The following is a 21467-nucleotide window of genomic DNA, read 5'->3' on the forward strand; positions in this document are numbered from 1 at the left end:
CAAGTTTTTCCTTAGCGAGAGATATTTTTCAGAGTCATAGACTTAAAGGATTTGTTGGAGATTCCATTGCATGCCGGTTGACCGCAGCTAAAACGTCTCTCCCTTAGATCTGTGCACACCCCTCTTCTGCTGCACAGCTCCACACGCACGCGGAGGTGGTTTTGAGCTTTCCCTGCATGTCTCCCATCATGATGCTTTTCAGGACTTGCTCCTGGCAGGTGTTGCTCTTCCTTGGTTACAGTGTGTCCTGGGTGCTGATGGACAGAGGAGGGATGCCAGTCCTGACCGTCTGTTTTCGTCACAGGCGTCTGTGTTCCCTGAGAGCAGTCTCGGAGGGGCTCGGCGGGGCAATGCCTGCGGTTCCCACACTGTAAGGCACTTTCTCTGTTTCCCGAATTTTATCCCATCTGCTGCATGATGCTGGGCTGGGGTGGCTTGCTCAGCACAGCTCCAGCCCGGGGAGAGAACTAACCAGAGTCACAGGGGGGAAACCTTGTTTTTCATCTCCGTTTTATGTCGTGATGAGGCTTGTGGATAACTTGAGTCACGAAGCCTTCGGTGGTTGGTTGGATGTCCTCGGTCATCCCTTTACGTTGAGTTCAAAGGGAGAAGACTAACCTTGGCTGAGTTTCATCTGCCCTTTCCCTGCAATCTGGCGAGGTGATCTTAAAATAATAGGAGGAGCAGAAGGAATTCAGCGGGCCACAGATTATTTTCACCTCTGGGTAGTCAAAGAAGACGGACAAATTTAAGGACTCAGAATATTACACATGTGAAATTTCCTTTCTTAGTTTGTTGTCATTTCATCTCTTCAGAGGGTTTGAAGTGATAGGCTTTCACAGTGAAGGTGGCGCGGTGTGCGAGGAATACTTGTCGAAGGAAAAAAAAATGCGTGAATGAATGAAGGATAAAGGTAAACAAACGGGAAAATGGGATCAGCCCATGAAAGCGAGGAAGCTGGCTGTCCCGAGGACCAGCGGAAACAGCATCAGCGCCTGTCAGCACCCCCAGCGGCAGGCGCTCTGCCTCCCGAGGCTCCTCCACAGACCCTAAGAGGCATCCAGGCCCCCTGAGATGTGGTGGTTTCCCAGGAAATGCCTGGGGCGGGGAGGGTGTGGTCAGCGGGAGGGCATGTGTTTAGCAGGTGCAAAGCCCTGGGTTCAATTCCCAGTACCTCCATTAGAAAGAAAGAAAGAAAGAAGGAAAGAGAGATTTTTTTGAAAAAGAAGAAACACTTGAAAGTGCTTTCATAGCTTTGCCTTTGAAAATAATTGGCTACTTAATTAATTGGCCGAACAGTCCAATTTTATGATTTGTTATTTCTCCAATCATCACAAATAATCTGAAATTCTTATGAAGTAAGCCAGTGTAACCTACAATTTTCTTCAGAATGTAATTTTTATAAATATTCAGTCTAATAATTGATGTAGCATGAGTTTTTGTTGGCATCTGATTAAGCACTTAACTAATTTTATTTTGCATCAAATTTTAACGAAGTGGCACCAACGATATTAAGCCTTTTCCCCAGTTATTAAGTATTTTTGTGGGCCCTTAAAAAGTTCATAAACCCTACCTAATAGATGAAATGGCTCTGGCCTATACGGTGGATAAAATGCAACTAAATGATTTCCTTTTACCAGTAAGAGGCAGCGCCCTAATTCGTTAAGAGAGTGAAACTTCCCAAGCACTGTGTGGCTTTCTGGTGACCGAAGCAGAACCTCTCATGTCTGGCAGGATGTGCACCCCATAGGTTCTCTTTAGATCGCCTCTGCAGGTGACTCCTGGCCCTGCTGATTGCTCCTTCGTGTAGCAGTTACTCCGTGCTTTCAGCCTCCTGTAGGAACCGGGGGAGTTTAAGTGAAAGGTCTTGTCCAGGCAAGAATGCCTGAAATAGAGCTCATGTCCCTTGTACCAAGCCACGCGGAAGAAATAAGAGAATAAAAAGCCATTTTGCTGCACCTAACGCTGCACTCCCACAGAAGGGGCGCGGCAGCAGTTTGCAGGATTCAGAGGGACAGACTGCTCCCGGTGGTGAGACCCCTCAGAAGGGGTCGCTGAGTCAGCAGCTCTGCGCCGGAAGCAGGTCAGGCTGAGTGGGAGGGGCGGCTCACCGAGCTCTGGTCCTCTCCTGTCTCCCCCACTGCCTGGCCTCACAGTCACCCTCCAAGTGGACACGGAGTTCCCCGCTCCCAGGACCGCGGCTTCTCCAGGCTCTCCGTCAGGCTGGGGGCTGGGGCGGCTGGCGGACACACATCCCCACGTGAGGATGTTGTACACTGGGGGTCCCTCCTGTCCTGACGCCTAGCGCTGACCTCAGAGTCCAAGATGACCCAAGCCTGCCTAGGACAGTCCTGAACCCACTTTGCAAGACTTGTCCCCTTCTCTCAAGAAGTTAGCCTCAGACACCATCTGTGTTCACAATTTGACTGATTACAATTACAGGTAAATGATTGTGACCAGTTCTTTAAAGTATAAAGATTTTGCTTGAAAACCCTCCTTTCTATCCCTTTGTGACCGTTAACTACGCTGTGTGCGCGCTGTGGGAAGGACTCGTGGCTGTGGAGCGGCCTTCTTGATTGCTCTGCCCACACTCCGGGACACGGTCAGTCCCTGCCCGCCCCGCCCCCACATGCCGCCTGATCCCCGGGCCATGCAGGCTGTTTCCAGCCGGAAGTGGCAGGGCGGGAGAGCCCAGCTGCAGTCCCTTGCGTCACCCTCAGCACCCATGTGGTCAGTGTCCTCACTTCATGCTGCAGGTGACAGGCTGTGTAACTTTTCCAAGGTGTCATGACCGATAAGAGATGGACCCTGGACTCAGATTTTTCTAAATTATGTCAGCCCCACGTCAGCCTCACTGACTCCAAAGCATGGGCGACTTCAAAGGCACCGTATGGACCGCAGTGATGCAGACGCTGAACTTACTCTTTTCCGCATGACAGGGTCAGATTGGATGCTTTGAGAGCAGTTACTGACTCAGGAATTGGAGAGACTTGGGTTGGAAATAAACCCTATTGATAACAATCTGTCATACCTTTGCACCACAAACCCAGATGCCAGTGACATAGAATACAGTAGGATTTGTCCACAGGAGGAAATTCTCCTCTCTTCTGTATCAGCAAACCCAGAGCTGAAATACTTCTGCTTTAAAGGGCCCACGTCAGGCATTTTCCTTTATTTTGAACAATGAAGCTAAAAAGTGAGGCTGGTAATGCTGGTAGATTTCGTGTACACGCCACACGGGGCAGTGATTCTGACATGTGGTGGGTGCACAGCCCTGTCCTCTGTGCACCTGCAACAGGGTGTTACACGTAAATACACAGCAACTACTGATCCGATAGAGGAATGAGTCCAGGCCGATGCGTCTGGGGAACTTGCTCATCTTGACCAGGGCTCTTTACAGTCTGAAAGTTAAAATGGTTTGTTCTGCAAGTATTTCTCAAGTGTCCGCTGTGTGCCAGGCTCGTCTGGTCCCTGGGGATTCCGCAGCGAACAGAACAGACGCAGACTCTGCCCTCGGGAATTCCACTCTGGTGGAAAAACAGGCAAACTGAGAGATGGTATTTGTGATAAGAGTCGCAAAGGCCCCTGAACTTTTGTGACTCCTTATAATTTGCAGGAGGGGTAATGCCTGTGGGTCTCCAGGGGCCCTGGGGGCAGGGAGAGGACAGCCAGTGCGGGCCTCGCAGGCCAGCTCCTCAGTCTGCTGGTGCCTGTGATGTGAAGTGGTGTTTCTGCCTCCCCTGCCCCCTCCCTGCCTCATTCAAGAGGAAGGTAATGTTCTTTTCTGTTCAACTGAAAATGCTTTTAGGGCTAGAACAGATGTGAATACAAGTCAAAGTTAAGAGGGCGTCAATTCCGGGTAAATGAGCTGCTGGTGTCTTCCTTTACCGGAGGACAGCAAGTTTAGGTAGACGGGTACACAGACGGAGCACACACAGGCGGCCAGGTGGAAGGTCCTGCGGCACTGCAGAGAGCCGGGCCTGCCTTCGTATTACCCCGAAACCCTATTTTGCTTTCACTGGGAAAGATGGCAGAGCAGCCGGCTTTTCCGTGGCCCCACAGCCAGGCAGCTGTCCCCCCCATCTTCCGTTTCTGTGCTGGGAGGCAGCGTGCGTCCTCCAAACCAGTGACTGCCACCTCAACCAGCTTTCTGCCCGTCAACAAGGTGTCCTCCGCACCCGGCTGAACAGATGCTTTGTGTCTCTTTCTTCCTACTAACCGAGAATTCTGTGTTCCTTTGATACTCTGATTAAGTTGTTTATTCTGTGTGAGCATGTGTTGGAAGCGGTGAGAGACGCAGCCTCCTTCCCGGGGCCGTCCGCTGTCCTGCTAACCTCTCCTTCCTTTCCGGGGTGCGCGTGGCTGACTTCACCACTAACCGGGGCATCGGTCGTGTGGCCTCCGTTCTCCCTGCACCTCTGCTGACCTGTTCCTTTGTTTCTGTCTGCGTGCCCCGTGGCCGGCTGTGCGCCCGGCCAGCCCTCCGAGCCCAGCGGCCACCTCAAGTCCAGCTCCCGCTCCTCCTCCAGAGCCAGCTCGGCGCGAGCCAGCCCAGTGGTGAGTGCATCGCCTGCTCCTGCCGCCTCCCTACTCCCTTTCTGCCCTTCCCTTCCACTCTTTACTGCTCTTCCTGTAAACCCTCCACCCCCGAATGCCTGAACCCAGGAGGAAGGATGAAGACTTTTCATGATTTATTTCAGGTCAAAGTAGAAACAGGATGGGGGGAAAACGCTTCCAAATTTAGAAAATTTACTGTCGCACTGCTAAATTTCTAAGGGAGCCTTTAAGAGGTTGCTGATGGCCCTTAGAGACGGGGGTCTTCCTGGCAGGAGGGAACTGTGTGCAGTGGGGAAGAACTGTAGCCACGTGCGTCAATGTGGGTGGGTTTTCTTTAATGATTTAAAAGTTTGAACGATTTGTTTTTAACACTTTGCTTGAAACGTTTTCTGTCCCTGGACCCAGACAGTTTCTAGGCTCAGGCGTAGGCCTGGACGTGCCAGGACGGCCCTCGCTCTGCCCCACCCTCCCCTGTCCATCCGGCCTCTAGTCAGTGCCCGAGAAGCTGCAGCACTGCGCTCCTGTCACTCAGCACGATGTGACCCAGGTTCTGCTTCAGAAAGGAAGGGTTCTTGCTGGCTAGTCCCCATCATTTAAGCCTCAGTATTGTGGTCCCCCCCACCCCGTCTTTGAAACTTTACAGTTTCGCCTCATCTGATGCTTTGTATAAGGCAGCTGTATTGTTTTTTTAACAATAAGGGATTGGCCGGCAGCTTTACCCCTGGGACATTTGGGAGGGGGGCTGACACAGTGACCGGGGAGGGGGCGTTCAGTGAGCAGGGGCCAGGGCTGTGTGCCAGCCCTGCACGACGGGGCACGCTGAGGGCCAGCACCCCTCCTGGTGGACCCTGGGCAGCAGAGCAGGAAGATGAGGGAAGGTGATGTCTTTCCTCACTCCTCCGGCATACGGGAGCCTGACTGTGCTTAACTCCCTTACATGACACCGCAGTTGGATGCACTCATGTCTGAAACTTAGGAGGTGTTCCCGGCAATCAAAGCAGAGGCCATGGGGCTAGATCTCCGCCTTGCACAGGGGCCCACATTGGGTGCTGGTGACTCGTTCGTGTTTTTAAATTAGATCCAGCTTTTTCCAGCCGGGAGGTTTCATACCACAAGGAGATGTCTGTCTGCTTCTCCTGGGGAAGTGAGCAGAGGGATCCCTGCGGGTTGACCCTGCAGCGCTGAGCCCGGGGCCTCAGTGCCCCCCACGCCTGCCCTGCTTTCCCTGACTTCAAGGCCAAGGCCAGAGCCGTTCATCCCTGGGCTGGCCCTGGTGTTCTGCTGACAGTGGAGACGTGCTCCTCTCCACCATTTACATGTCGAGGCTGAGAAAACGGAAGACAGGTGGAGAGGGTGAGAACAGGGGTGTCTGCCACCCTGCAAAGCCCCGGTGTTTACTGCTCCCCCAGGGCCCATCAGGATACTTAGCTGTTCCGTGTCATGTATGTTCAGTGTTTAAAATCTGACGCGTCACCTCTTATGGATGTTACATAAATGAGTGAAGAGCAGGGTTTGGGAGCCGAGGAATTCCTGCCCTGGAGACCAGCGGGCCCCGCGGCCCGAGGGACGGCCTTGCCTGCCTTTGCTTCCGGCTCGTGATTGCATATTCCATGCGGATACACAGATCACCTGCGTGGAACCTCAGACCCACAGGGATAAAACTTTCCGGGGCGACTGGGACGCAGAGCCGCGCTTCCGCGGGCCCAGTCCTCTCTCGCGCTCACTTTGGGAACGACGAAAGTGCTGACAAGTTGACAGGAGGAGGTGTGACTCCTCCCGGGTTCTCCGCCTGGTCCGGCTCCAGCAAGGCAGGGGATTGTGGGCCCCCGACTGCCTGCCGTCTTTGGATTTATTCAAGCATCGTGATGAAGTCACAGAATAGCAGCTCAGCCTGGTCCCTCACTGGAGAGACTGCGGCCAGATACGAATGCCTCTGTCATCCGCCTTCCAAACCTGTGGAAAACTTAACGTAAAATGGGTTTAGCAGACCACCACCAACAGAGCGGCGAGCGTCAAACGGCCCTGTGTCCCCGGGCCTGGAAGACGAGAAGCTGGTGGTCTCTCGGTACCTGAGGGGGCCTGGCCAGGTCCACCCGCCCCCCACCCATCTCGGTCCCTTCAGAGCCCTGAGTATACAAGACTACCAGGGACTCGGTTGAGCTGGTTTTTCAGTTCGTTACAAACAGGTAATCTGTTCAGTCTCCTCTCCGCTGAGTCAACTGCTTGTTTACAAAGGTCGACTGACCAAGTTGAGCTGTTGGCACATTTAGTAATCGAAGGTCCGCGCCCCGCAGCCTGAGGGGCAGGCTGTGCTCCACCCCGTCCAGAGGCTTCATGTGGGTTGGGGACCTCGAAGTTGAGGACACCTCTGTGTGTGGCCCTTAGAATCCAGAGGCACCTCGGTGCCACCCAGGGCAGTCCCCGGGGGTGCGGTCATGGTGGCTCTTGGTCGTCTGGAGGCTGGAACACAGGCAGCATCCCTGGCATCTGCAGAGAGTCTGCAGGACAGAGCTGAGCTAGCCCTGTGCTCGGGATCCCCGCACTCGCCGTCCTCTTCCACAGAGTCTGCCCAGTTTCTATGTTCAGAATCCCAGGCAGTTACACCACTGGAAGGGGGGCAGGTGTTTGTTTCAGGTTTGCGAGACCAACAGTGTTAGTGGGTGTATTTGGCCTTGTTGATGGGAAGGCGGCCAGGATGCTTGTGCTCAGGCTCCCCTGGTCCCCCTGCCTAGGAGGGAGGAGCGGCACGGACAGGCTGCGCCCAGGGAGGGGCCCACTCTCAGCCCCACTCCCTGCTCACCCTCTGCAAAGGATGCAGGGCAGGAAGGGACTAGGGAGTTACAGGACCTAGACTTCCTGAGCTTCACCTGGAAAGATGAGTAATGATATACTTGCGAAATAAAACCATCAAAAGACCAGGCATTGGTGACCTGCTTCTCTTGAGCGAGCTGTCCAGGGCTAGGAGGGTTGTCACGGGCCACTGTGGCCTGCGGGGAACCATCCTGGCCTGATGACCCATCAGGAATGTGGTTCCAGGGGGCAGTGTGAGCGAGGGCAGCGAAGGAAATAGGACCCCGGGGCCTGGCGGGGCAGCCCTGGGAGGCTCTGGGTGAGGAAGGAAGGCCAGTGCCCCGGGGCGGGGGAGGGGAGCTCGTGCCAAGAGCAAAAGCAGGCAGCCTGATATGCAGGGAAGTGACAGCTTGTCCCGCTTTTAGAAAGTGCAGGTGCCTCAGCTTCCAAAGATGCCACGTGGGCCGCAGCCCGTGGTCCTGCAGCCTTGTGGGAAGCAGAGGGTGCCTGCCCCATCTCAGAGGACATGCCCTGCGTGACCTCGTGCTTATTTTTCACATTCCATAGGTGAGCCATGTTTTCTTCTCCAACAAGTCCAGAATCTTCCTCTTGAGGGAGTTGTGGTTTGTTCATTCAGCCAGTGTTTATCGAATGCCTCGAATGTTCTAGGCTGCAGGGATTTGCAGACACAGGCTGGGGAGGGAGGCAGACCTCAGCAAGTGGGCACACGCACCGTATAAAACTCAGCAGCACCGGCTGCGAGGGAGGGGCGGACGCGTCCAGAGAGCAGGGATCCGAGGTTTGATCCAGGCCTGGAGCACGTCCGAGGAGTGAGCATCGCCGGCAGAGGCCGACACAGCTGTGTCACCAGGCCTCAGAACCCACCTGCGTCCAGTGAGGTCGGGACGTCCTGCGTGGGGCCCAGGTTCACGTGCCAGTGTGTTTTCAGAGAAGCCTGGGTGGGGACCTGCAGCCTCAGCCCCATCTGAGCTGGAAAAACAAAAGGCAGGAGGGACTCTGGTCTGATGTGGCGGGAGGAGGCGGGGGCGGGGACTGGTGGCAAAACAGGTTTGGGATCATGAATACAGGAGCTCAAGAACAAGGCATGCAGGATGAGGTCAGTATTACTGGATTTAAAGCCAGAAATTTCCACTCTGATGGTAGACTCTGCTACTGTTTATATTGGGAGGAAAATTACCCTTAAAACAGGTGTTTTCTGAGCAGTGTCACTGGTGTCGGTTGGTTTCTCCAGAGGGGCCCCGCGGTGACATGGCTTCTGTGGTCCCATTTCCCCTCTGGGGCTTGGGGCACCACGAGGAGAGGTTCTTTGGTCTCTGGCCCCCTTGCTGGGGTCTCCCCAGGGCCCTCAGGCTGTGCTCTGTCTCGGGGAAGGCGGGCCAGCCAGATGGTGACATGCGGAAGCTGAAATCTGGAACCTCACCAGGCGTGGTGTTTAAGTGAGCCAAAACAGTAACTTCATAGAGGATTTTATTCTGGGGGGAAGTGGGGGGTAATTAGGTTTTATCTTTAATGGAGGTGCTAGGGATTGACCCCGGGAACTCGTGCCTGCTGGACACGGGCTCCACCACTGAGCTGTACCCTGCCCCTAGACATGGTATTAGAAGGTTGGAATTAAATTAAAATGTGCTACTTTGAGCATTTGTTTTTGAAAGGAAGAGTCACCATAATGTAAAGTTTCACACAGATTTTTTTGAAAGTGACTATTTCCTGTAAATTTTAAAGAATGCCTTTGTATATGCTCAGTTTTGACTATAAACTACCGGTTTACATATGTCATAAGCCTGCTCCTGTGACGTTTTCACATCGTTCAGTATGGCTCAGAAAATGAGGAGGAAGGCTCAGTAAGTGAGAAGGAAAGCTAGCAGCTGCCGGTTCTCAGGTGAGGAGCCACGGCCTCGAGGTCCCGGGGCCTGTCCGGGTCCCTGCTGCTGTGGGCTGGAGGGTCTTGGCACCTGTGGTCCATGGCATCCCCTGTGCAGCGACCACAACAGTGTCTAAGAACCCTTTCGTCTATTCTGTGTCTTTGTATGTTATTTTCAGAGATAAAATACTGTATTTTGTGTCAAATTAAACTCACGTCTGGGGTACTTACCTGTTCCTTTGCTGGGGGCGGAGCGGGCCGTTCTGCCTGCCCGCCGCTCCCTGGGCCGCCCTCTCCGCCCGACACCGGCTGCCACCTAGCGGGAGCCGGCGGGACTGCAGCGGCTCCGTGCGGCTGCCCCGCTTTCCCGGGGCTCCGCCTACTTCTTACATGGCAGCAGGCGGGCAGATACACGTGTCCCTTGTCACTCAGAAAACAGACACTTACCCTGATGTGTAAAATAGAGATTGGAAACAGTCGTTAAGCACAAACTGGCTAAACTCTCATTGAGAGCTTAATTTTTCTCTCCATGGTCTCTACTTAAAAACATGTCCTGAATTTTCACATTCTGAGTGTATTATGTATTTCAGAGCAAAGGCTTTTTAAAAACTCTTATAAAATGTGTTTAAATTGAAGAGAAAGCTATGGTTTTAGGTTTTTCTTCCTTATTTGGTGTTTTGCCAATTACAAAGTGATATTTATGATTATGGTGAAACAGCGCAGAGCAAAGGCCCCCACAAAAGCAATGTTTCCTGTCTAGTGCTTATTTCTTCTCATCTTTCTCAGAAGAAATGCTAAAATAAAGTGGGGGTCCTTCTTTTATGGGCAGATATTTTTGTAGGTGAACATAGGATTTCTAGAGCTTCATTTATCTGTACAGTATTTATCTATTGCTGACGCAGTCAGAAAAGGTACTCTAAACTGCAGAGCAGAACAGCAGCAGGCTTCTCCCCGGTGGCCTCAGTCTATTCAACCGAGTCTTCCTGTTCTACCCATAGTGAAATCGGTCTCCTTATTTTCGTCTCATTAATATTTGTTCTGCAAGCTAACTTATTCTAGGGAATGAAGGCCTTGTGCCCAGGAGGTCTATTGAATGGATTCTCCAGCAGGCCAAGTGCTAGACAATTAGCTTTTCCTTAGTTATTTGACATTTTCAGGAATATTTTTATTCCCAAGTGGACAGAAGACCCACACTCGAAATGCCAAAATCATTCTCACAGCTCAGAACATCGGTCCAGGCTCCCTGGGGCTGTGCCAGGAACAGTAAGGTAGAACCATCTCAATCTGAGGCCATCTCCGGGTGCCCCGGAATACCTCGTTAGGCCAATGTGACATGCGCATCTGAAAGAACAAGTCTAGGCATATGCGTTTACAGTCACTAAATGCACTGCCAGCAGATGTCAGGTGGTGTGGTACACGGTTGAGAGGGAGCTGTCTTTCACGGGCTGTGACTGCCACGTGGAGAATGGAAAAGGATGCATCTGGACTGAGTATCTGGACATCTCCTGTGAGACACACAGGCTTGCTGGTCCTCGGAGGACAGCTGGCCACGGCCAAGTGGAGAGGAGAGTGCTCTGGACGCCAGGGAACACCCGCACACCTCGGGGCTTATTTAGCAAACTGGGCACGAGGCCAGCATGAGTCCACCCCCTTGCCTGAGAGATGTAGCCCCTTCATGTCCTCTCCAACTCTCAGGACACAGAGGAGACTAGTTAACTGAGACAGAAAGTTCTTGCTGAAGACCCAGGTGTGCGCTGGATGGGTGAGACCAGGTGCAGTGGCTTTGGGAGCCAGGCCCCGGGGCTAAACTTGGATCCGTTGAGCAGGAAACCCTTGAGCTTGACTGTCCTGAGCAAAGAGCTGGTTTCAGAAACTGCCTTCTTTTGAATTAATCAAGTATTTTGTCTGATTCCATTGGGTCCCCTTGGTTGGTTGCTGAGCTCTCACACTTTGCTATGTTATTTCAGTGGTTACTTCAGGTATCCTGCCCTGGAAAGAAGTGGAAGGTTCGAGTGTGGAGGAGAGCAGGTGGCGGTCAGTGAGCCTTCTTGGTGGGAACTCGAGCAGTGGGCAGAGGACAGGAAGTGGCTGTCCTTACAGGAAGTCCCTGCCTTTACGGCGTCCTGACCAGTGCTTAGCACCTCCACCCTACGCTCTCCTGTGCACGACTGCACTGTGGGCAGGTGGCGTGTCCATTAGCCGCTCTGCGGTGGTCTTGGACCCACACCCATCAGGCTTTCTCAGCCCGCATTCTGGGTGGCCCGTGGGTGCCTGGAGGGCCCCAGGTCTAGGTCTACCAAATCAAAGATGTGGTCTGCACTCATCCTGAGCATCTTCAGTTGACTCTCTGTCAATCAAATTTAAGAACTTCTGAGCGCCCGGAGGTGGGATTAGAGGCATGATGGGAAAAGCCAGAGAGTTTGGAGACCCTCAAGTGCAGAGTTCTCCTCACCTTCTGTGCTCTTTCCTGTGGGCTTTTGGAAAGGAGTCCTCAATGTGCCAAAAAGGGGGGGAGGAAGCAGAAGAGCAAGTTGGCCTCTTGAAGGATGCTGAGCAGAGAGAAGTAGCACCAGTGCTGCCGCGGTCTGTGACCCCGAGGCGCCCTCACAGGGCAGGCACCTGTCCTTGGGGTCCGTGCTGATTCACCATCTTGGGGCTTCTTAGGCTGCTGTAGGTCCCACAGAGGCTCCTGCCTGCGGAAGGGAGGAGGGAGGCCTCTGAGACATGTCCAAACAGGAAGGACGTGAAGAACCAAATTCTCGGGGCCCCCCTTTCCCCTTGGCAAATTCTCGTGTACTGCACCCACCCCCAGCCAGCGCCCCACACCTGGGCGTCCATCCCAAGATGTTTAAACTGGAATTTTCACGTTGACTCAGCTACGAGCAGTGGGAAAGTTGCAGTTGGCTCCATCGCTTTCTCGCTTTGGAGACCAAGGTTAGTCATAGTCGAAATGAACACTCTGTGTGGTTGCGTCTTCCGGCCCCTGGTCCCTGGTTGTAGACTCAAGTTCCAGTCTTAGTCATCGCAGTGGGTAAGCCAGGCGGGTGCTTGTCCTCTTCCACGCCGAGTCCTACACACAGCTGTAGAAACTTGCCAAGTCGGCCTGCTCGGATTCAATTCATTAACGACTCATCTTCCGGTGGAAATTGTGAAAGGTGAAAAACCACGCGGTGGAGTTCAGCCAGGCCCACGGGCTGCCCACGGCCACTGCTGTGCACCACGAGCGCATCCAAGAGCCTCGTGGCTACGTAGTGTCTAAATCGCAGCGGAAGCCAGTGCTTTATCTTACTGTTACCTTACCCCCTAAATCCAGATGGTCTGTTTAATGCTGTTAAGTATTTACTACTTGTCCACTTTCCTCTCCAGGTTGAAGAGAGACCAGAGAAGGATTTCACTGAGAAGGTAAGGAATTTCTGTAGAGTGTAAACCATGAGGATCCTGAAATTTATGCATGAAACTAACAAGAAAGTGTATTCTTGATGTTTAATAAAGATGCTCACTGGTGAGTGAACAGGTCTAGTGCCCGGCTCACCAGGGGTGCACGACCTCCGGGGTCCCCGAGAGTCACTTCCGGTGTGTGTGAGAAGCCCTGCAGAACAGAGAAGGGATTCACTAGGGCCCAGGCATGGAGCTAAAGGTTAACCAGATAAATCCCAGGCATCCATGAGGCCCCTCGAGGTGAACCTCTTTGTTGCTTACCATAAACCCACGGAAGATGGTCCAGTTTGGAAACTGAATTCGAGCAAGGGTACCATAACAGTGGACGTGGAAGTAATTTTGGTTTTGGCTGAAATCCCATTTCATCTTTGCAATGTTGCAGGGGTCTCGTAGCCTGCCCGGCCTGTCTGCAGCCACACTGGCCTCCCTGGGTGGGACTTCCTCTCGGAGGGGCAGCGGGGACACCTCCATCTCCCTTGACACTGAAGCGTCCATTAGGGAACTCAAGGTAAGTCTGTCTGCTTACTCTGCTTACTCATGACCTTGGGAAGCCTTTTATGAAAATCAGTCTTCAAGTAAGGAAAGAGTTAACTTGTAAAATTCAGGGTCTTTCGTCTAGGTCTGGTCTCCCCCACCTCCCATAAGCACGGCCCAGTTGTGGTCTCCTGCAGGGAGCCGCCCCAACCTCCCCACCCAGGAGGGCGGATGTGTGCTGGAACCCTCAGCGTCCCACTGCCCCAGGGAGCTCGGCCATGGTGTCGACCTTCCGCCCAGGGTGTCGGGATCTGCTGAACACAGATTACTCACTTCTCCCAACAATCCCACCTTGCCTTTGGGCACCTCGCCCTCTGCCTGGAATGTGCCCTGCCCTTTGTAATATACACAGTATGTCTTCGGTAGATGTCATCTGGTGTTTCAGACATTCTTCCCTCTCCCATTGGAATGTGGACAGTATTCTCTGTTATATCCTTAACACACTGCCCTGTTTGTTAAAGAAATGAGAAATGTTGCATCTGAAAAGGGGACAATACAAAGGAAAGGTGGCGTTACCAGAATTTGTGTCCTGGAGAGCGAGCGGAGGCCGGGGAGGCCAGCGCATCAGAGTTGTCTTCATTTATGGAAGAGCCTTCTAGTCATTAGAACTAGTTGAAAGGGAGCAGCTGCCACTGGTGATACCTGAACAGCTGGATAACCGATTGCCATGGAGGCCGGAGGAGGGATTTGTTTGAGCACAGTGGGGATGGGGCTAGATTCCCCTGAAGATGCCTTCCAACTGTGCTTTATAGGAGCAATGTTTTGACGGCTCTTCCTAAGACGTCCCTCCCCTGTGCGGTCCCCCCGCCCCCGTGGTTCAGACCTCACCGGCTCCAGGTAGACTTTGCCGCAGTCATGGTTGTCTCTGCTCTTGGGCTGTGAGCACCGTTCTCTTGTTCAGCGAGGGTGGACTGCGCGTCCCGCTCACGCGGACCCTGGACCCGGGCGTGTGGGCATAAACGAGCCTCCGCAGGGCAGGGGCCACGCTCTGCTGACTGCTGTCCTCGGCGTCTTACTGGACGGAGCACGGAGAACTCAGGGCCCCTGAGCGGTCTGTGCAGCAGGAGTTGGTGACCTTCCTCCCTTTGCAGGAGCTCTTTTGCCTGCTTTATAAAATTGTGTAAAAACAGATGAGAGACACCTGCATTTTGTACAATCGTGTGGAAAGACCGTATGAGATACACTGAAATTTGAATTGTTGTAATACTGAAATTTATTTTAACACTTAAAAAAATTAAGAGAAGATCGCTGCTCTGACTACACAAAATAAGGGAAACCACCCAAAGCAGAGAAGAGTCAGAGACTCGCCTCTTTCTCTGTGGTCTCCGTCCATCTTTGCCCTTGACATCATTTGCCTTTTTTTTGCCATTTCCCCCAGGAACTCAATGAGTTAAAGGACCAGATTCAGGATGTAGAAGGCAAATACATGCAGGGATTGAAAGAGATGAAGGTACCGGTTTACAGAAGTGTGGAGTCATGATATTAACCCAATTTAACTTTCGAACATCCCCCAAAAGACACGCAGACTGCATGCTTGCTCTCAGAAGGCTCTAGACCGTAGAACTAAAAGCAGCAGGAGTGCTAGCCTGGCTGTGTGTGCACCTCATGTTTCCAAAGGCGGGGCCAAGACTTGAAAAATGGTAACCCCTCCGCAGGCGAAGTTACTAACCAGTCTCCTGATGCATGTCTTGTACTCGCCCCCCAACCCCAACCCGGCTTAGGACCCGTTTCTCACTTCCCACAGAAGCGAACCATACACTTGAAGAGGGGTTTTTTTCCTTCATTTTCTGCAGTCATTACGTACAAATGATGCTTCGATTTAATTTGCTTCTCAACATCTGCTGTCTACCAATAAGAAAGTTGTGTTGCTGTGCTTCTGGAACACCCAATTATTTGCCTGCTGACAGTTTTACCAACTGAAGCAGTGTCTGAATGTGTATCATCCTGGATTTATTTGAGTAAATACACGGTATTTTTAGAAAGTGGACTTGCTGCTTTGTGCCAGCCAGTGAATTTAGTTGCTGAAGGCGGGGGGTGGGGGGCGGGGGGTGGTCAGGGACAGTGTTCTTGGTGAGGCAGCTACAGCAGATCACGGGTCCAGCATTAGATGGTAAACTATTCCTTCCTTTTCAACTCCCAAGTCTGAGTTCAGTATCACAGGGGCGCCAGAGGTGGCGAATCACATGACTAATGAACCACTTTCCTATTTGTCCCCTCTCTTTAAAAAGCGGGGGAAGTTGGGATTCTGGCTTTCAGCTCCTGCTGGAGTTGAAAAGGGAGCCACTACACCTTTGGGGACTTTCCTGCATGTCCCCCATAACAGCGTTGTTATGTGTTGTCTAATAGTAATTAGGATTATTGCTTAAACAACTAGTCATTTATATCTAATTACCACGCATTACAATAAAAATGATCATGACAGGAAAAAAAAAGAAAGAAAGAAAGAAAAGGGAGCCACTGAAACAGCCCAGGGATCACTGGTCCCACCTGAAGTCCTTGCCCTGGTCTGCACACGCAGGCGAGAGCAGCGCTGGTCTCCGCAAAGCCGCCTTCCCGGTAGCACCGACCCACCTGACCCCTTCTCTAGCCCTGGGCGCGCCCCCGTCTGTTCCGGGATCCCGCTCTCCCTGCCCTCCCGGGGCTGCCCCCCCCCCCGACCTGCCTGCAGGGCTGCGAGCCCAGGGAGGGGCCGGGGCCGGGGGGCAGGGGTATTTTGCAGGCCTCTTTCCCGGGCTTGTCTTTTCAAAGGAATGAACTTTGTCTTTCCAGGGCCTCCCCAGTGAGACCTGTGTGCCTCGATCGGTTTTCCTGTGGGTTGGAAATGTGAAATTCCGCTTAAACCTCTCCTAGTTCATAAGCCCCGACAGGGTTAACGGGCAGCTGGTGGCAGGTGTTCTGGTTTTTGTTCTGTTTTGTTTGCGCCCTGGCTCTGGCCCAGGTTCTGGTCAATGTGTCCTGAGTGATTACTTCAGAAACCTGTCCAACAGCCCAAGCCGCTGTGACGGGCTCCTGAATCACGCAGCCAGGGCTCTGCTGCCTCTGTGACCAGGGGCCTTGCCATCCGGGTGTCCCCCTCGTCCTAGTGACTAAATTATTTTCCTCCCTACACATAGTTAATAACTGGTTTTCTGAGTAGTGAGAATTTGATCGAGTTGAAGAGGGGGACTTTCTGGGCATTTCCAATGGCATGTGTTTCTTTTTATGATTCATTTGCTCTAAAGAGATGCAGTCTGGTTGGGGAGGGTATAGGTCAGTGGTAGAGCGCATGCCTAGCATGCACGAGGTCCTAGGTTCAATCCCCGGTACCTCCATTAAAATAAATAAAGAAATAAACCTAATTACCTCCCCCCACAAAAAGTACCTCCTGTAAGAGTAAAGAAATAAACCTAATTCTTCCCTCTTCAAAAAAAACAGTAAAAGGTTTTTAAAAAAAAAAAAGGAAGTCTAAATTTAGGGCTGAGTTTTTTGGGTTTTGGTTAAAGAATACTGAACTAATCTTTGTTTTTTGTTTTCTTACTACAATTTCAAAAATATGACCCGGTTTCTGCAGGACTCACTAGCAGAAGTTGAAGAGAAATACAAGAAGGCTATGGTTTCCAACGCTCAGCTGGACAACGAGAAGACAAACTTCATGTACCAGGTCGACACGCTGAAGGACACACTCCTGGAGCTGGAGGAGCAGCTGGCTGAGTCCAGGCGGCAGTACGAGGAGAAGAACAAAGTATGTTCCAGCACGAGAGGGAGCGGTGGAGAGTGTGTCTGCGAGCGGTGCGTGCAGCGCTGGGGGGATGTTTACATGCGGTGCCTGTGAGAATGGGAAGTATCGCCATGTGGTGTATGTGACAGTGGGAGACTGTGTACACAAGTGGTGTACGTGACGATGGGAGAATGTGGGTATGTGGCGTGTGTAATAACGGTGGAGTACATACAAATGGCGTACGTAACAGTGGGAGAGTATGTATGTGGCACACGCGAGAATGGGAGAATGTGTGTGTGCATATATACACGTATATATATTTGATAGGTGGTACTTATATATTATATATGTGTGTGCAGGGTTTTTTGTTTTTTATTTTTTTATTTTCATTTATTTTTTTGTATGAGTTTTTTTTTTAAGTAATAGTTCTCCACTTGTCCTGGATGCCCAAATAGTTAGGAATAAGAATACCATGCTATTTGCTGAGGGACTTTAAATGTTGAAAGGCACGATTCCAATAGGTAAACTAGAAACCATTTTACCAGGAGGACATTTGTGTGTTTTGCATGGAAGGTGAAATCATAACCATGAAAAACACCTGCCTATGAAAGAACCAGCGTGCTTAGATAAGGCATGACTGGACGCTCCATGGTTTTCCTGTTCATATACATTTCATGGTTTTTATTTTGTTATCTCAACACCATAGAGAAATAGTCAGTTGCCAGTATCAGGGATTTTAAGAAAATTATATTTATTTATTTTCTCTTGATTGGGAAAAGTCCCAGTTACTCCATTTAAGAATTAAATACCAGTTGGGGAGGGATAAATTGGGAGTGTGGATCTGCAATACTCACTACTATATATAAAGTAGATAAACAACAAGGCTCTACTGTACAGCACAGAGAACTATATTCAATGCTGTGTCATAGCCTATAATGAAAAACAGTACAAAAAGGAATATATATATATATATATGTACATCTGAATCACTATGCTGTTCACCAGAAATTAACACGACATTATAAATTGACTGTACTTCTCTTGGAAAAAAAAAAAAGACTTCAGTACCTTCATGAAGCTCAGAGAAGGGCAGAGTCTTCTTTGGGGTGTCATTAAGAGCCACTGGGATTACTGTGTTAATTTACGACATCCACAGAAAGCATGAGCGTATGTTGAAATTGATGACAGCAGCTGGTTTGGCGAAGGCGAGGCTTAGCTGTTCTTTGTGAGATACAGAGCAAGGAATACCTGGTTTTCACATTACAAGGAATTAGCTGATTTATCAGATCCTAGAGTATTGTCCAATTTTGAGTCACTGAGATAAATAGATAATTTAAGCTGTGAGTGTCATTATCTCTTCTTCTAACTGGCTATATCCTCTGAATCCCAAGGGTTAAAACCCGGGTACTAGGTTTCTTTCTTTCACTCCTATAGTTGAGTTAGAAACTAAAGAAGAATTTTATCCATGAAGTTCCTGACAGCTGATCTCCGAAACAGAGAAACTTCACGAGACCCAATGTCACGTTGGAATATAGGCGCAGAGAGCATGTTCTGGACCCCACTTAGTGGAAAGACACTGTAATGCATTCTAAATCCTCCTCAAATGCCCTCATTTAGGCATCAGTCTGTAGACCAGAAAACCCCAAATCTAGTTCCAGAGAAGTTGGGTGATCCTGGAATGTTGTCCCAAGATGAGGACCATGGGCGAAGCAAAACCTAACAGACAGGTCCTGGTCACAGCTTGGAGGGTCCTGTCCCCTCAGACTTCAGGAGGTCGGTGAACACATGGTGATGGGTTGAGCTAAGACCAAATTCCTTTTAAAATAACCAGCTAGCAAATCTAGGGAGTGTCCCCTGCTGTCCCCTAAACTGTTGGCAGTTAGTTGGGTACCAGACCATCATTAGGGACTGCACGGCTGTGGCTGAGCTGAACAGAGACCCGAAGAGCCGTGTGGGCTGAGCCTCATGCAGGGGAGGGTCGGCCTGGAGGAGCGGGCTTTGTGCTGGCAAGTGCTTTGCTTCTTCACCTGATCCTGTTCTGTCCCTGGGGTACAGAGCTGGCCACCTGCTGTTAATGAGATAAACTTGCCAAAGTAGACCCTATTCATCGCCCTTTTATCCCAATATAACAAAGAGTATTCATTGGTATATTTCAAAATCGAGAATCATTTTATTATAAGTCCTTTGGAAAGTGCCTCCTCCAGGCCCCCAGCACACACAGCCCCATGGCCCTGAGCACAGACGCCCTGAAGGGGCCCCCCCTTTCCCAGGTCGTTGCTTACCTGTGAGCACATTGGGTCACAGTATCGGCTGCGTCACCTCCTCGGGCTGACTGTACAGGAGGTCATAGGGGCGTCTTCTAGGAAGTCCAGAGAGAGAGTTTCATGTTATTAAAAAGGCCTTGAAAACGGTGATGACGTGGTAACAGGTAACCAGGTTTGTATAAATCGTGGGACAGAGAAGTGTGATTCCATCGCGACTCGAGCGCTCTTTTCCTCCCTTACAGGAGTTTGAAAGGGAAAAGCATGCCCACAGTGTCCTCCAGTTTCAGTTTGCTGAAGTGAAGGAGGCCCTGAAGCAAAGGGAAGAGATGCTTGAGGTGAGGAGCTTCTCCTGTTTTTCTTTTCTTTTTGTGACTTAGGAGCATTCTGTTGGTTCGTTACTCAGGTTTTCTTGAAAGTGGCATTTAGGCTGATTCTCTCTGCCTCGCTGAAGGAGACGGTCCCTTTGTGAGAGAGGGTTCTCATTTTTTGGTGGCTTCATGTTTCTTTGGGGAGTTGTGCCCCTTAAGGTGTCCCCATCCTCATCCCTGGAACTGGGACTGTGTCACCTTACACAGCAAAGGGGATTTTGTGGGCGTGATTAAATCAAGGACCTTGTGGTGGAGGGTGGGCCCAGCGTGATCAAAAGTGTCCGTACAAGAGGGAGGCAGGAGAGTCAAGGGCAGCAGAGGAGCTGCGACCGTGGAAGCAGAGGTCAGCCCCGTGAGGAAGGGGCCACAGGCCAAGGACTATGGATAGTCCTAGGAGCTAGAAAGGAGGGGAAGTAGAGTCTCCCTTCCCACCCGCACCGCACTGCACCTCTCCAGCCTCCAGAAGAGAACCGAGGCCCGCCCAAGCCTTGGGGATGCCCTGCGACGCGTTTGGGGCTTTGGAGCTCCCGGACACTAACACAGAGCTGATTTGTAACTTTTTAAAAACTTGACTAGAACTTTAGTGCCTATAAGTGAGAGTTTCCCTCAAGCTGGTTTTCTTCCTGCACTTCCTGGAGCTGTGATGAGGACGAGGATGAAGTCCAGCATGCTGAGAAGGAACTCGGCCTCAGGGAGGAAACGCAGTGCTGGGACCCCCAGGGGCGCTTGCTGGCTCAGGGACTGTCTGCACTGGGGACTCTCTTCCTGTTTAACCCTGAATCTGCTTTCTCTCTGTCTCCTATTCTTCAGGAAATCCGACAGCTACAGCAGAAACAGGAGAGTTATAGCAGGGAGATTTCTGATCTTCAGGAAACAATAGAGTGGAAAGACAAAAAGATAGGGGTAGGACTCTGACGTCTGTTCAAGTGGGTGGTCTGCTTAGCGAATGGAGTGCTTTCAGGGCCTTTGGTTTGCAAAAAGGCTTGTCTGAGTTTGCATGTGACCCCCACGTGACATAAAACTAATCAAAGAGAGACTACACTAACTGACCCCCGAGTTATTAACTCCCAATTGACACCCAACATGGAGATGCTCATTTTGTCAGCGTGAAGGGGCTCCCTGCCTACCTGTGACCAGCGACAGAGCTCAGAGCGGGGCGGAAGGCACTCCTCGGGCAGGTTAGTGCCGGGAGGCTCAGACCTCCTGGAATTCCCTGGGGGCCGGCGTCGCCTGGGCTTCTCCCCATTTGAGGAAGCTGCAAGGTGACAGGTGCTGTGCCCCCATGTGTTCCCACCTCGAAGCCTCCCCAGGGAGGCGTCAGGTCCTCTCCCTCCCAGCCCGCCTGCATTTAGGAGTGATGGCCAGGGACGGGGGAGCCCGTCTGTGCCTCTGACGGCTCCGGGTGCCCGAGCACGGCATCAGCCCGTGCGCACCGTGGCCGGCGCCTCGTCCTCGCCCCCATGGGCGCATCGCCCCTTAGTTCACTGATGTGGGGGTTTGTGTGGGTGTCTGGCGTGTGCATGTGTGTTTGCTTAGGACTGCTTTATGTTTATCTGGGACCACAAACACCGAGACTCAATGTGCAGAAACAGTCTCAACTGCTGCAGTAGTTGTCAATGGGGGTCCTTAAGCATTTCTTCTTCTTTATTTTTGCCTCCTTTAAGTGGGTACGTTGCTTCTGTTCATTCTCTTAACAACGCTGTGAAACCGCAGACAAAGCCAGGAGACAGTGTGAAAAAGAAATTTCCAGTGCCTTCGAAACGTTCCATGTCTTTCCCGGCAGCATGAGCATGAACGTCTCTTGGCTGGCGTGAACTAAGTGAAAAGCTTAACACTTGCGTTTGTTTGTATCTTTAAGCACGTTCTATAGAATGCCCTGACGATGTTAGTGTTTCACACAGTAGAAGCCCCCCCCACCTCTGGAGCCACCTGCTTAC

At 51.5% G+C, this 21467-nt stretch overlaps 1 protein-coding gene across 50 annotated transcripts in view; it reads left to right on the forward strand.

Moving 5' to 3' along the window:
* Nucleotides 1-21467, forward strand: part of LRRFIP1 (LRR binding FLII interacting protein 1) — a 142898-nt gene that overhangs the window by 102831 nt on the left and 18600 nt on the right. For 28 of the 50 annotated variants that reach the window (XM_032480634.1, XM_032480633.1, XM_032480635.1 and 25 more), the window contains 8 exons: nucleotides 305-370; nucleotides 4480-4557; nucleotides 12596-12631; nucleotides 13050-13175; nucleotides 14580-14651; nucleotides 16752-16922; nucleotides 19405-19497; nucleotides 20341-20433. In XM_032480634.1, coding sequence (XP_032336525.1) covers nucleotides 305-370; nucleotides 4480-4557; nucleotides 12596-12631; nucleotides 13050-13175; nucleotides 14580-14651; nucleotides 16752-16922; nucleotides 19405-19497; nucleotides 20341-20433 — 735 coding nt within the window. The remainder of the gene's footprint in view (nucleotides 1-304; nucleotides 371-4479; nucleotides 4558-12595; nucleotides 12632-13049; nucleotides 13176-14579; nucleotides 14652-16751; nucleotides 16923-19404; nucleotides 19498-20340; nucleotides 20434-21467) is intronic. The other 22 variants (XM_032480595.1, XM_032480599.1, XM_032480606.1 and 19 more) reach the window with 5 other exon arrangements.

Source organism: Camelus ferus, chromosome 5 (assembly GCF_009834535.1).
Source record: "Camelus ferus isolate YT-003-E chromosome 5, BCGSAC_Cfer_1.0, whole genome shotgun sequence".
In the NCBI taxonomy this organism is placed as follows: domain Eukaryota; kingdom Metazoa; phylum Chordata; class Mammalia; order Artiodactyla; family Camelidae; genus Camelus; species Camelus ferus.